Here is a 16,080-nt window from a genome sequence, read left to right as displayed (position 1 = left end):
GAAAAGAAAAAAAAAAACACAAAACATTAAAACATTCTAATAAAGCAATAAGCCACAAGAGGCGAGTGGTTACCGGGGTAGTATACACCGGCTGAGAGGCTTTGGGAAACACGAGGCGCAGCCGAGTGTTTCCGACCCTCTCAGCCCTCTCAGCCGGTGATGGGCCGAAATGGGTCTTGAGTTGTGCTTTAAAGTAGAAAATGTGTACAAAAAATTTGATAATAACGTTTTCTTATCTTATCGTATTTGGCGTGAGAAAACACTTTACAACATTACAAATTGCCAAAGCAAGTGTCAAAATATAATAACATTGAGCCAGGGGGCATTGAGGAGTTAACATAGCTGTTGTTGTCACATTGTGTCTTGATATACATGTTATAAATACGGGGTATAAAGCTGTTTGGAACAAATAGTAGCAAACCTTTGCAGTCGTGTTTTCACCTTCTACAGTCTATGGTTTTCACTAACCTCGCCTCACCAGGCTTTCTGTAGGTTTTCACAGACACAGACCTCGCTTGCTTGTTCTTTCCTCAAAAACAAAAACTCTGGCAACCCTGGAAACCTACGGTCACATGACCCAGTAGGTCTACGGAAGCCGAGGAGGGATGATGCCATGCGTGAAACCAAACCAAGATGGCGGACAGCAGCAGCTCTCATCATCATGATGAGGGTTCTGCTGTGGGGTCCTCTATACAGCCAGAACCAGAGGCCGCGGACCCCCCCCAGGCTGGCGGACCTCCTGACAGAGGGCTGGAAGCTCTATGAGGAGGTGGACTCCACCACGGACCCCTCAGGGTCCACAGCCGTTCAGAACAACGTCCGCCTGGGACTGAGCAAGCTGGAAGCTGCTAACAGGTTCATATATGTTAATATCACTATTATTACATCACTATCACCGTTAAATTAATATCTACTACTAGCCCCATATAGCACCTCACCCGTCGCTGCCTACTGTTGTCGGAGCACAACAGTATGCAGCGACGGGTGAGGTTCTATATGGGGCTAATCTACTACATAACATTAATACTTTGACTGAGCAAACTGGAGGCTGCTAGCAGGTTATTATGTTATTATTACTTTTATCATTACATTACTATCAGTATCACTGTTAATGTATACATTACATTATTGGGACTGAGTAAACTGGAGGCTGCAAACAGGTTATTATGTTGTTATATTTTTTTACTGTTATAATTACATTACTGTCTACTACATTACATTGCTGGGACTGAGCAAGCTGGAGGCTGCCAGTGCTAACAGCTGCTTACCATTACTTCATATTACATCAGATAAGAAGCCAGAGCCGTCATCTCAGAAAGACATCTCTATAAAATGTAGTAATAATAATAACAGTGATAACATATACTTTGTTAGCAGTTCACATAGGAAAAGCACAGGACAGTACAGTTGTTCTAGGGATGATGGGACGATATTCGTTATTTTTATCGTGATAAAAACATTCACAGTAATCGTGTAGATTTGCATTCATCGTGATATCGTCCTCATGCACTGGGATCCAATTCACCTTTTATTTGCTGAGCTGCAATATCCAGTACAATTTAAACCCTTTGGACCTGGAAAATAACATACTTGATGCTGCTCTTTTTTCTTTTCTTTTTTTCTCTCGCTCATAAAATAGCCGATCTACAAGCTCACAAGTCACAATCCATTGTGAGCTTGTAGATTTTTGTTTTGTCCCAGGATAATGGATGTTGAGGCTATTTTATTATCGCGATAATAAATATAAATCGCACAGGACAGTACAGTTGGTCTACACGGAGACAGGCATGGGATTGAAACCCCAGAAAGCACAATGTCTTGTTTACATTGAGGTCCTGTGGCTGCTAACCATACCATGGTTGTGATGATCTATCCAGAGCCTTCCTCCCCCTCCTCATCCTCCTATATGTTATCACTGCTAAAGGACAACTCCTCCCTAAATCACTTCTAGGCTCATTTTCCTTCTTATATTGATCCCAAAAAGACTGTCCATGGGGCCTATTAGGCAGAAATGCCCCTGTTGTCCAGTTTTCCCAGCAGAACCCAGCAGCTCTCATAGCATAGAGTGGATCCTATAAGCCTATCGCTTTTACACTATTTGTTGTGGTCAGAAGTGTTTTTATTTTTCATGAATGTGTTACTAGTTGTCATTACAAACACATCCGTGCCATCGCCATCGTTGTCACACAAAAGCCCTCATACTCTGCTAAACAGATGTTTTTACTGTATATGTTTTACCAAGTCCCGGAAAAGATGCCCTGTGATTGGCCAGTACAGTCACTTTGATTGGCAGTTGTGCCGAATGCTCACCCCAAAACATGATTTATGAGATTTTGGTATCTTGTGTTGGACAACTAAGGCATGGATGTGTTTGTAATGACAACTAGTAACACATTCATGAAAAATAAATCACTTTTGACCACAACAGATAGTATAAAAGTGATAGGCTTATAAGCTCCACTCTATGCTATGAGGGCTGCTGGGTTCTGCTGGGAAAACTGGACAACAGGGGCATTTCTGCCTAATAGACCCCATGGACAGTCTTTTTGGATCAATATAAGTAGGAAAATGAGCCTAAAAGTAATTTAGGGAGGAGTTGTCCTTTAACTTATGACCACATATTACATCATATAAAGCAGTGCTTGTCAACCGTTTTCAAGGTCCATTATTTATTCAGTATTTGAGCCTTGGACCGCCATTTGATAAGATTTAGTATCTCAGACCCCAAGAATATTTTGTTACCGTTACCGATAAAGTCAAAGATCTTGTCCACAATCCATGCTGTATTGATGTTGGTGAATACCTCTTTCTATCTGCAAAGTGTTTCATCCATCCATCCATCCATCCATCCATCCATCCGGGCATTTGATAAGATTTAGTATCTCAGACCCCAAGAATATTTTGTTATCGTTAAAGTAAAGTCAAAGATCTTGTCCACAATCCCATGCTGTATTGATGTTGGTGAATTATCCTCTTTCTATCTGCAAAGTGTTTCATCCATCCATCCATCCGGGCAGCAGCTCCAGCAGAGAGCTCCAAACCTCCCTCTCCCGAGCAACTTTGGCAACTTCCTCCTGGGGGAAGTTGCAACGTGTTTGTTTGATAAAAATCCACATGTTAGACATGTCAAGAAAGTCTGTGCAGGTAATTATTTTTCTAAGTTTGGAAGCGCTCGTGGGAAATCACTCAGTGGTCCTGTGTACCAGCTGGTTCTAAATGTCACATAAAGTAGGAGGCAAGCGGGACTTTGCGTTATTGAAAACGAGCGTACACCACCAGTGGCTTGGTTTACCTGTGATCTTAGATCACTGAGGCAGTACACGGTCTCTCTGCATTCGTGTTTACCTTCCATGTTGTAAGTCTGGTTAACAGCGCCCGATAAATGCCTAACATTGTAAATGGTTAAATTGATAGGATCAGAATATTCTTTGCATGACTAATGAACGGTAAACTAAACCCAAGGTTGTGATTGGTCCAGGTCCAGAATGGTAAACTAAACCCAACATTCTGATTGGTCCAGGATGGTAAACTAAATGCAGCTTTCTGATTGGTCCAGGATGGTATCCCAGCTGGACCTGTTCAGCCGTAACGAGGAGCTGGAGGAAGTGGCCACAGCGGACCTGAAGTACCTCCTGCTGCCCGCCCTGCAGGGGGCGCTAACCATGAAGCTGAGCGGCAGAGACAAGAGGCTGGAGGCTGTTCGCGCTGCACGACACCACTTCTACTGCTTCCTCAGGAGGTCAGTCATAACATAGTCTTGTGTAGCCAAACATCTATTCCACCATCTCTGAATGCTCTGAGTCTGGAATGACAGCTCCTGAACGACAAGTATCGGAAGTCCCATTGGAAACATAACAGAAACACACTCGCACAGACAGTTATTATAATGAACTGTAGTCCCATTAGAAACATAACATGAACACACTAGCACAGACAGTCATTATAATGAACTATAGTCCCATTGGAAACATAGCAGAAACACACTCGCACAGACAGAGTCGTTAAAATGAACTGTAGTCCCATTGGAAACATAACAGAAACACACTAGCACAGACAGAGTCGTTATAATGAACTGTAGTCCCATTGGAAACATAACATGAACACACTAGCACAGACAGAGTCATTATAATGAACTGTAGTCCCATTGGAAACATAACATGAACACACTAGCACAGAGTCATTCGAGTGGCATATTCTTGTTACAATATGTGTGTATAGTTTAAGAAAACATTTGAAAACATCATCGAAATAACAGCAACAACACCAGAGAAAGACAAAATAACGCCCCAAAATGATTGAAAGAAGACCTAACGCTTCCAGTAGGACTTGTTATCGCTACTGCACCAAGGGAGCGGTTGCATCACATCCGCTTTATCTCGCACTCATAGTTAGAACTTCCGTCTCCCAGACTGTATGACGGGAGCTTTTGCAAATTGCGGAGGCAACAGTGTGGCCACGCGAGACTAGTCAACATTAAAATCCTTACCAAACGTTTTCTTCCCCAATGTGTTTGTAAAAGTCTCTAGTAAGTAACGCATCTCATGAATATTGAAATTCAGTTTCCCTTTTCTAGGGGAATCAATCTGTGACAGCTGCTGAAAGTTGGGGTTAACCTTATTATGTAAGGGGGAACTATTGTTTTTTTTTTTTTTTGCATGAAAAACACTCCTTGGGCTAAAAACGGCCCAAACTCAAAACCGTTTTTTGTGATGAAAAAGAGGCTATGGTAATTTTTATCCCAAAACAAATGCTTGCAATGGATTCAGAACCATGAAAACCCCTAGTTTGACCCCTCACATGCTACTACTTAAGAGCAGATTTGTTTTTGTTTTTGTTTTACCCTCTCAATAATAATAAAGTTAATGTATGATAAAGTTCAACTTTCAGCAGTTGTCATAGATTCCCAGGGAAAGTGAATGTATTCCCAGATTGTATATGTCTCTATCCAGGTGTGATAGATTCCCTAGAGAAACAGAGTGTATATGTGTCTCTCCAGGTGTAAGGAATACAAGGTGTCAAAGTTCACCATGCCAAAGAGCTCTACCATAGAGGAGGAGGATGAGGAGGCAGAGGAAGTCTCTGGAGAGATCATCACAACCACGGTATGGTTTTATTTATAAACCTATTCATTTATTTACCCAAATGGGAGCATTTGTGCGGCGCTCTCAGAGTTAAGGGGGTCATCTGAGAACCACTAGTACTAGTTGGACTCCTGATGTGCCCTAATACACAGGGCTGTCATGATTATAACATTTTATATGACTATTAATTGTCACTCAAATAATTGTGATTAATAATTTCATTGTTTTTGTCGTTGACAATTGCATTTCTGTTTGGCTTTTAGGCTTTGAAGTTGCACATGGCAGATATGACACATAACCTAAATATACAAAGACATGACTGACATATTTTACAACTTTATACTTAAAAAATAACATTGATAGTGGAAATAGCTGATCTACAAGCTCACAGCACGTTGTGAGCTTGTAGATCTGCTATTTCCACATTTATTTTTTTAAGTTTGAAAATATATGAACATTTTTCAACGTGGAAACACATTCATTGCGATTAGACTATTAATTGTGACAGGCCTAGTCGTATATATTCTGAAGAAAACCTCAGAGTTACTACAGGGGGTCCTCCAATTCTTCCAATCCTTTTTATATTAACAACTTGAAGAACCCTAGTGTTAGAGATGTTACCGATCAATCGGCAATGGATCGGATCGGGCCGATCAAAGTGTGATCGGTGGTTTAAATCAAAAGGTAAATTCACCGATCCGATCGGATCGGTGCATCCGGTCAACCAGCCGTTCAGTATGCCCACTTGAGGCCATTTTGGGGTATTGATTTCCACAGTGCTGAAGGAATAATTAGTTACTGCTATGATAATAAATACATAGTAATGCTGGTAAATAACTATAAGGCAAATATATGTAAATGAATTCATGAGTGAATGAATGAATGAATTAAAGTTAAAACATTAACATTTAGAAAATATAAATAATAACTTGATCGGATCGGTGATTGATCGGTATCGGGTGATCAAACTTTTGTGATCGGTGCTCGCTGATCGGTTCCAAAAAACCTGATCGGACCATCCCTACCTAGTGTCCATACTCTGAGAACTGTGTAGATCTAGAGCTTGTAGATCTGCCAAAAATAGCAGATCTACAAGCTCACAACGCCTCGTAGATTAGCTATTTTCGGCAAAGAGGTTTGATGTAGAGGGGAAAAAGAGCAGGCCAAGTACGGAGTGAAAGGTCAAGTTTATTACATGTTCACGGTTCAAGTGGTTAAATATCTGAAAACACAAATTGACATGAATCCAGAATACACTGATGGTTGTGCTGTCAAACAATGAAACTATATAGAATATATGAAAAGGTTGTGGGGGTCCCTGCTTCATCTCTCTCTCAACTAAGGGGTCCTTGGCCTGAAAACGTTGAAGACCCCTGGTTTATAATATCAGAAATATATTTTCTCCCTAAACCATTCAAAGCTTTGTAGACCAACAGTAGTATTTGGACATCAATTCGTTGTCACACAGGGAGCCAGTGTAGTGATGTGCTCCACTTAATCCTTACTATGAGGTTGATTGACTTCTTTAGACAAACTGTTAATTGTGGGAACGAGGAATGTGCTATGGACAAGGACAAGTCTTTGCCCCACAGACACATTAAGTTCCTATCAGAGTCGGTACCGTGGTGAAGAGCTATCCACCGTGGTGTAGTCTTTTTGAGTCATAAAACAACGTTACGTCATTCCTCGCGGTGAAGAGCTTTCCACCGTGAGTCCCGACACATCTCTCTGTTTTTACTATCAGACAGATAGGCTCTTCACCCTGTTCACTGATTGGTTGATCTAGACCAGTCAGTCACAGTGAATAGGACTCCATCGGGACTGACTATGATGGCCTTCATAGCCTTCACTTGAGGTGGAAAGCTTTACACCTAAAATTTGCGGTGGTAAATATTGATGTCTCCCCCCCCTCCGCAGCCCTCAGCCCCGCCCAGAGCTCCAGACCTGGTTGCCATGGCGTCCCAGAGGCAGGCCAAGGTGGAGCGCTACCGCCAGAGGAAGGAGACGGAGAGCAGGATAGCAGAGATGAGAGGAGCGGTGGAGAACGGCCAGGCAGACGACCAGACCGTCAGGAGCTTCTATCTGCTGCAGGTCAGGAGGTAGGAATGGGACGGTGTTATTAAGATTTCTCACCATTATTGTGAGCCCCAAAACATTGTGATTTACGATGTTATTGCAACGTTAATTATCCTGCGGGCAGAACATTTGCCAAAAAAATAGCTGATCTACAAGCTCAAAACGTGTTGCGTTTGCGACGCGTTGTGAGCTTGTAGATCTGCTATTTTTTGCTAAAAGATTTGGTATAGAGTGGAAAAAAAGAGACAGTCACAAGTATGTTATTTACAGGTTTGTTTTACCAATTATAGAGGTTTTAAGTGGTATATTGCGACACGTTGTGAGCTTGTAGATTGGCTATCTTTTGGCAAAGACATTTAGTAGAGAGTGGGAAAAAAGACAGTATATCAAGTACATCATTTACCAATTACAGAGGGTTTAAGTGGTACCGGATATGCAGCTCGGCAAATAAAAGGTGAATTGATCCCAGTGCATGACGGAGGACGATTTCACAATAATTTGAAACTCCACGATAGGATTATGGTGAGAGTTTTTAGTTATCAGTATAAAGGTTAATATCGCTCTGGTCCTTCCCCGTGTGGAGGTGGGTGACCCTGGCCCTAGAGGAGGTGGAGAGCATCGACCAGGAGATGGACATCCTGAAGAGCATGGGGTCCCTGAGCCACGGACCCCCGCACCCCCCCCACCCTGCTAGACCCCCCATGAAGCCCTTCATACTCACCAAAGACGCTGTGCAGGTACCATGACACGCACACACTGTCACACACATTTATTTTAACCCATTTAGGCCGAGAATTATTGAATGCTTTAACCAGTGAAAAATAGCAGATATACAAGCTCACAGTGCGAGCTTGTAGATCTGCTATTTTTGAAAAAAGTCGTGGAAATGTGTGCAAATCTTTGAATATATGTATTTTCAAAGCGAATGTTTGTAACTCAAATTTTGCTTCTGGGGGGTCCCTGGAACTAAATATTTTGATATGGCTGTCCGTGACCAAATAAATATCATTTTGCGGGTCCTTCACATGAAAAGGTTTGAGAACCACTGACATATAGTCAGAGCGTTTCAGGCAAAAATTGTGCACTTTATGAAAGAAGCATGAAATTTCGCACACAGTTAGAACATGCCATATGGAACATTTTTGGCTATAGGGGCATCGCAGATTTGTCTTGGGAAACTTGTGGGGGCCAATCAAAGTTAGGCACTCATAGACTTTACTATACAGTACAATAATACAAAAAAGAAATATATGCTTTAAGTAGCATGTGAGGGCTCAAACTATGTGTTTTTCGGGATTCTGAATCTAATTTAAGCATTGGTTTAGCATGAAAAACATTCCTTTCCGAGAAACGGCCGCCACAAAATACTTTATAAACATTAAGGATGTCCATAATTATAACACGAGAGGCAGCGCCACAGATCACTTCCAACCCAGAGTAAAAACCAACAAAGGGTCAAACTCGTTTTTCTGCTATACCACCAAAATGTGGAAAGCCTTACCGAAGGCTATAAAGGAGTGTGGATCACTACTACTAGCATCCTTTAAAATTGCCCTGAAAAACCACTTACAGGCAGCAGCCGTTCGCAACTGGTAAAAAAATGAACCTAGCCCAACCCTACCCTCCCCTGCCCCTTCTTTGTATATACTGTTTGTTTAGACTTACTGTTTTCTTTTTTGTTTTTCTTTACATATCTACTGCATAGTACTGTGTTCTATTTGTCTGTCATTCAATGTTATATGAGATACTTCAATGGTTTCCAGTGGAAATAAGCTTAGTCTTTTCATGGATCTCCTTTTAGTAGACCTTGTACCAGTGAACTGTACCGTCATGAAACTGTACCTTTTCCTATGGAAACTTCTAATAAAGTCTTCAATCAATCAATCAGTCACAATGTTATGCTGTAACTGTCTGGACTGCAGAGTGAGTATAGTGAGCAGCACAACCCCAGAAGGGGGATTTTTTCCTACTCCATATAATCAGTGCTAGTGATGGCATGGTTGGCTACAGCTGAGTCCAGCATATAGTTGGGGGAACCCTGTGCTGTGGGGAACCCCCCCCCCCATTAGGGATTCAGGCAGGGATTCCCCTGCTGATGATGACGTCCCATCGGTAGAGTTGGTGACGTCAGTATTGTCCACAGCTCTGTCCAGCAGCAGCAGCGCTAGGATGGACAGAGAGAAGAGAGATGGAGGCTGGTGGGTGGAGGAACAATGAGGAGCTGACGGTGGATTAGCACCGCTGCTGCACCAGGGATCAAGAAGGACAGGAACTCAGGAACAGAGCTGTTGTGTCTGCTAACACAACACGGTAGCAGCAGATGTTAGCCTCCCATATTAGCCACAGTTAGCTTGAAGCTGAGGCTCACCGTAAACAACTTTGTGGTAACTTTGTAAACTAACGCTATGTTCCTCTACCTCCGTATTCCTTGGCAAAACCGGAACACCCCGCCGTCTGGTCCAAAAATAACAAAAAACTGTTTCGCCCCTCATCAAACCAAAGGTATCAGTGGACAGTTGAAAGCTTACTCTACTTAGTGGACGAGGTCTGAGCCCCCCACCACACGATTAAAATACATTTCTAGGGCAAAATGAAAAATATTCCACCGGATGGAGACGCTCTTCCAGGTTTTTACGAAACAGCGCTTCCAACATCGCAGAGTTGAATAACACCCAGTGAGACTAATGCTCAGTGTAATTCGGTCCTCTGACCTGCGCGGCAGTAGTGAGTTGGCACCTTGATGGCGACGACAAATAGTGAAAAACGAGAAGAAATGGAGTCTCCATCCGGTAGAATATTTTTCATTTTGCCCTAGAAATGTATTTTAATCGTGTGGTGGGGGGCTCAACCCGCGTCCACTAAGTAGAGTAAGCTTTCAACTGTCCACTGATACCTTTGGTTTGATGAGGGGCGAAACAGTTTTTGTTATTTTCGGACCAGACGGCGGGGTTTTCCGGTTTTGCCAAGGAATACGGATGTAGAGGAACATAGCGTTAGGGAGAACTCCACTAACGCTATGGACCAGAGCTACCCAGAGGCCAACTTTTCACTCCACTGGCTTGTCAATAATCAATAATCACATTCTGTACTTAGACCTACATATAAACATAAAATTGAATATCGTTTCCCTTCAGTCACTTGCAGTGCAACACAAAACATCAAGCCTATCTATAACTTAAAACTAAAAACAGCATAAAACAACATAAAGAAATCATCAATTCATCGTGTAATCATCGGCCAAGTTATTCACTCTAAAACGTTACCAACACACACACACACACACACACACACACACACACACACACACACACACACACACACACACACACACACACACACACACACACACACGCACACCTAGGTAAAGAAGTGCTAAGGTGCAATCCTTTACAACAGGGGTCTTCAACCTTTTCAGGCCATGGACCCCCAAACTGATGGGGAGATGGCTCGCGGACCCCCTACCTCGCGGCGTAGGGGCGGCTACAAAATATATTTTATATTTATGTATAACATTTTTTCTATGAATTATGAATTCAATAACTAGCTATTAAAATAGACAGATTAATCAAGTATTCATGTTTTTATTTTAACACACGTATTGTACAAGGTACAGTGAGGGTGGCCGTGCCACTGCCATTTATAAACATACCTTAACTGAGAAGAACCAATGTCATTGTTAACATTCTGTCAATTGTGTAATAATAATAATATGGGTAGGCCTATGCAAGTTATTCAAAATAGACAGAAAAAGAAAGATGGCTTGTTAATGCCACTGCCTTGCTTAAACATACCTGCTATGTTGAAAACAATACTGAGACATTCAAATAATTGTAACAAAATGCTTAAACATACATGCTATGTTGAAAACAATACAGAGCTAAATAAAAATAATGGTAACAAAATGTGGAGCTAATTAAAATAATTAATTAACAAAATGTGGAAGGGAAGCCTATCTAAATATGTGGATGGCACTCCTATTTAGTGAGATATCTGACCCTGATGAGAGGCACACAACTTATCTAGCCTTGGACGAATGGATGTTGTCAGGCAGAGGGTCAAATCAGACTCTGGCTGCAGCCTTGACCTATATTTATTTTTTAGGTAGGTAAGTGAGGAAAACCCACTTTCACAAAGATAAGTAGTTGCAAATGGCAAAAGGCTTTTCATTGCTTTTCCTGCCAATTCTGGAAATTCTTTCAGGCATGAGATCCAGAAATGAGTGAGTGGCTTTGTTTCGTATGTGTTTTTGTGTGTACTGTCAGTGGACAATTCGATGAGCTGATCCTCCTCTCTCACTGTCAAACGTGCACCATCAGCTGCGTTGTCTCTGAATGGGAACTGTATCCACACTTTGTCCTTGCGCCAGGAGTCAGCCTCAGAAAAGTAGTTCCCAAACTGGACCTCGAGAGCTTCCAAGTGTGCACGTATTGCGCGTGTAACGTCAGGCGAGAGCGCAGCAGAATCTCCCAGCTCATCCACTGACGGAAACATGGAATAGACTCCCTCCCCGACGCGCTGCTTCCATCGTCGGATTTTTTTTAACAAAGCCTTCCATTCTGTCATACAGCTGAATAGCATGTGTATTGCGACCTTGCATAGAACTGTTAAGTTTGTTCAGCTCAGAGAACATGTCAGCTAGATATGCAAGTTTAGTGATCCAGGTATTGTCACTGAAAAGAGAAGCCAGCTCTGTGTGCTTTTGGAGAAGTAAATACTCCCGTATAGAAGTGCGTAATTCCATCACACGTGACAATACTGTTCCACGTGAAAGCCACCGAACCTCAGAATGATACAGTAGCCCAGTGTGTTCTTCTCCCTCGGCAGCACAGAGATTAGAAAAGAGACGTGTTTGCAAACCAGTTTTCTTGATTATATTGACAACTTTAACGACAGAGTCCATGACGTCGGACATTTCAGCATTCATGTCCTTGGCGACGAGTGCCTCCCTGTGTATCATGCAGTGCGTCCAAATCACTTGCGGAGCGACATTCTTAACAAGCGTGATTAGTCCACTTTTTACACCAGACATAGCGCTTGCACCGTCTGTGCACAGTGCAATACATTTTGCCCAGGGAATGTCATTTTCTCTGAAAAAAGCATCAATCACTTTGAATATTTCGGAACTAGTTGTACGCTCAGGAAGCCGCTTACAAAACAAAAATTCCTCCTGCATTTCATTTTGATCGACAAAGCGCACAAACGCCAATAGCTGGGCATCCTTTGACACATCCGTAGATTCATCCAACTGTAATGCAAACGCATCAACCATACTCAGCTTCTCCATTAGTTGCTCCCTCACATCTGATGCCATGTCGTCAATACGGCGAGCAATAGTTGTGTCTGACACTGGAATCGTTGACAGCTTTTTAATGTCAATATTATCATTTCCGCCATACATTGTTTTACACATGTCGATTGCTGAAGGCAAAATTATATCCTCTCCGAGTGTGTATGGCTTTTTTTTCTGAGCAATTCGAAGAGCAACTTGATAAGAGCATTTCAGTGCTCGATCACCAATTTTATATGATTTTTCAATCAAAGTCTGTTGACCGTGGAGGCTTGTGAGACAAGATTGGAAGTATTCGACTGGTTTATCTGATAAGAGCCTGTGGTTTGTCTCCAAGTGACGTTGCAACTTTGATGGCTTCATAGATTCGTTTGATAGCGTCTCATTGCAGAGGACACACAGTGGATACTCAATGCCATCCTCTGTTTTGACGGTGAATCCAAACTTCAAATAACTGTCAATATATTTTCGGATCTTGCCTCGTTTTGGGTCTCTCTTGCGTTTGGCTGCTGAATCAGCAGCGGGTGCCTCCTCTGCACTTTCACCAGTAGAACTAGTAGTTCTTGATGTGGAGGGGATCTCTTTTGATGGTTCCCTTCGAGTAACAAAGCAATCCATTTTTTTTGCTCAACAATGTCCTTACACTTGGACCTAATTGTTGTGGATGTGCTGCACTTTTGTTCACATTCAAGGGCACAGTAAGATCATGCTGCAGTGTGCGTCTTTTTGTGCCTGCGATGTCAGTCAGCTGGGGACTGTTAACTGATTATGAGCAGCAGCAGCTGCACCTTGTTAGGGCGGCTTGCACCAAGAGGGATTAAATAAATCTTAGTTTAGGGTTAATCAAGGGTTTGTTGATCTAGGTTTTATTTTAAATCGAGGTGCGTTGCACCACTTAAATTTAAGCATTGAATAACAAATCTGTGATTAAACCCTTAACCTGTGATTAAAACCATAAACTGCGATTATTTCATGGTTTAAATGTCCTCCATCTTGGATTTGCGATGTAAACACACTGGAATAAACTATTCTCTTACGCCTAACATCATAACGTTACTTTTTTATTTACTTCGGGGAGAATGTGGGCAGGCCTATCACCTTCTATGTTAAGAAGAGCGCCTGCAGCCAAAAAATATTTAATTTTATAACGCTTCGTCATACGACGGTGGCGCTCGGCTCGCTACAGCGCGGTGCGGCGATGCGCGGCTATCCTCCTGTGAGGGAAGCAAAGAAATACACCACAGTTTGATAGTTTCGTCAATTATGAAGCGATTTCGAAAATTAAAACGTCTCCATATTGGTTGGGAAGTCCTCTTCCACTGACTGTAGGCCTATTATGTCCCCGTAAATATATAAATGTTCGCTATTTTAAAATAGCCGATGTACAAGGATGTATTGAAGACAACAATATGATGAGATTTTTGTTTTCAGCTGTGAAACGCTGTCTGCAGCAAGCCTGCAGGGCTTATGCTGTGAGGCTTCCCTCGCAGCCAGGAGGGGGACCCCCATTCATGTCTTGTCAATGGCATGTTTGCATTTAAACCACCTCTACAGCAGGTTTAAAATTGATCCCTACTGATGTTTAAATCAAAGTTTAAAGTAGTGGTGCAACAGGATTAACAGAAATCCAGGTTTACAGTGAAAATTCAAACCAAGATTAAAAGGATGGTTTAAAACTAAACCTGATTAATGAAAACTAGATTTAAGGTTTGGTGCAAGCTGATTAAAAGATAAACCTTGATTTAAACCAGTTTAAGGCTTAAACCGTGTTGGTGCAAGCCGCCCTAGGGTCTCGGGCTCGGCTAGTCCGAGAGTGTGTTAGAGAGAGAGAAAGAGAGAGAGCGAGTGATATTGAATGTGAGCAATTCTGAATGCCTTTATTTATCTGTTTGCTATATGTGGTGGATTCATGTTGTTATGTATTTATTTAAAGACAAATAAAAAAATAAAAAATAAAAAAAAATATATATTTTTTTTTAAATTAAATAAAATTATAAAAAAAATGTCTGATCAGGCAACAATTTCGCGGACCCCCGGCAGTGCTGCCGCGGACCCCCTGGGGGTCGCGGACCCCCGGTTGAAGACCCCTGCGTTAGGGAGAACTCCACTAACGCTATGGACCAGAGTTAGCCTCTGGGATGGGTAAAGTAGCGAGGATTAAAGGAGTAGTTCACCCCCAAAATTATATTGTTCCTATCGATTACTCATCCCATGGACACTTAATTTGGAGAATAATCCGAGGATAGCCGCAAATTGCAACACTAGATTTTTTTTTATAATCGGATGAATCTAGGGTTGCAATACCTCCCATAGGCAGCCAATGCATCAAAACGTTTTTTTTTTGCTATCTGATTGAATTAAACGACATCAAACTCACCAATATTGCGGCTCTATGGAAAGCTTGGAATTTACTCTTGCTATCTGCAAAGTGTTTGTTTCAGAAAAATCCACCGTAGACATGTTATGAGCCAGTTTCTATCAAGAAATTGGCTTCAGGTGATTATTTTTTGTGCTGGAGTGTGCTGGAGTTTGGAAGCGCTTGTGGAAAATCGCTCAACGGTCCTGTGACCACCTGGTTCTAAATGTCACATAATGCAGGAGGCAGCGGGACATGGCGTTATAGAAGACAAGCGCTTCCGAAGTTCAACACTTAGAAAATAAACCAAGTCTGCTCGGATTTCTTGACAGAAAATAAATCATAACATGTTTACGGTGGATTTTTCTGAAACAAACACTTTGCAGATAGCAAGAGTAAATTCCAAGCTTTCGATAGAGCCGCAATATTGGTGAGTTTGACGTTGTTTAATACAATCAGATAGCAAAAAAACGTTTTGATGCTTTGGCTGCCTATGGGAGGTATTGCAACCCTAGATTCATCCGATTATAAAAAAATCTAGTGTTGCAATTTGCGGCTAATCCGAGGAGAACCGTTGTGTCTCCATAGGAACAATACATGCTCCATAGAGCATGTATAGAGAACCAGTGCTGGACTGGTCATCAAATTATTAGCTTAGGAATGACACAATAAATATCCTTGAATTCAAGTTTCCATGGGGTGAGTAATCAATAAAAAAAGTTATTTTGGGGGTGAACAATTTTTATTTGTCTGTCATTCAATGTTATGATTTTTTTTTTAAATGACCCCAATTGAATCAAGCCCAAAAGCTTTCTTGAGGTGTTTATCCTTTTAGTTGACCTTGTACCAGTGAACTGTACTGTCATGAAACTGTACCTTTTCCTATGCAAACTGATAATAAAGTCCTTCCTCCCATTCCTGACAGCCTACTCCTATAGGACAGACCAGAGTGGAAGTGGAACAGCAGGGGTCCATCTGATCTGGTTCCAGTTTATCCTCTGGGGGTCCTCCATGAGGTCATCCTGGGGGTCCTCCATGAGGTCATCCTGGGGGTCCTCCATGTCTCCTCCTCAGTGTGAAGCTGCTCAGAGCTCAGTTCAGAATGGATTCCTCTGGGGTAAGTGGAGCCCTACAAATACAACCTCTGTCATCTTAGGTTATAAGTGTAATATTCCAAAAACACAGCCATGGATCGTTTTTTGTTTTGATTGAAGAATGTATTGTCAGTTTGCAAAGGAAAAAGTACAGTTTCATGACAGTACAAATCACTGGTACAATGT

At 41.9% G+C, this 16,080-nt stretch overlaps 1 protein-coding gene across 1 annotated transcript; it reads left to right on the top strand.

Annotated features, from left to right (window-relative positions):
* Positions 1 to 613: 613 nt before the first annotated feature.
* LOC308301982 (immunoglobulin-binding protein 1-like) lies at positions 614 to 15,796 on the top strand (the record flags this gene model as incomplete). The annotated part of the gene is made up of 6 exons (XM_080746127.1): positions 614 to 855; positions 3,557 to 3,739; positions 4,997 to 5,102; positions 6,999 to 7,180; positions 7,741 to 7,894; positions 15,726 to 15,796. The coding sequence occupies 6 exons, from the start codon at positions 614 to 616 to the stop codon at positions 15,777 to 15,779; spliced, it is 921 nt and encodes a 306-aa protein (XP_080602253.1). The 3' UTR covers positions 15,780 to 15,796.
* Positions 15,797 to 16,080: the final 284 nt, after the last annotated feature.

Source organism: Nannobrachium achirus, assembly GCF_963921795.1.
Source record: "Nannobrachium achirus genome assembly, chromosome: 17".
Lineage (NCBI taxonomy): Eukaryota > Metazoa > Chordata > Actinopteri > Myctophiformes > Myctophidae > Nannobrachium > Nannobrachium achirus.
The sequence above is the reverse complement of the archived record's forward strand: the minus strand, read 5'-3'. Positions and strand labels throughout refer to the sequence as shown.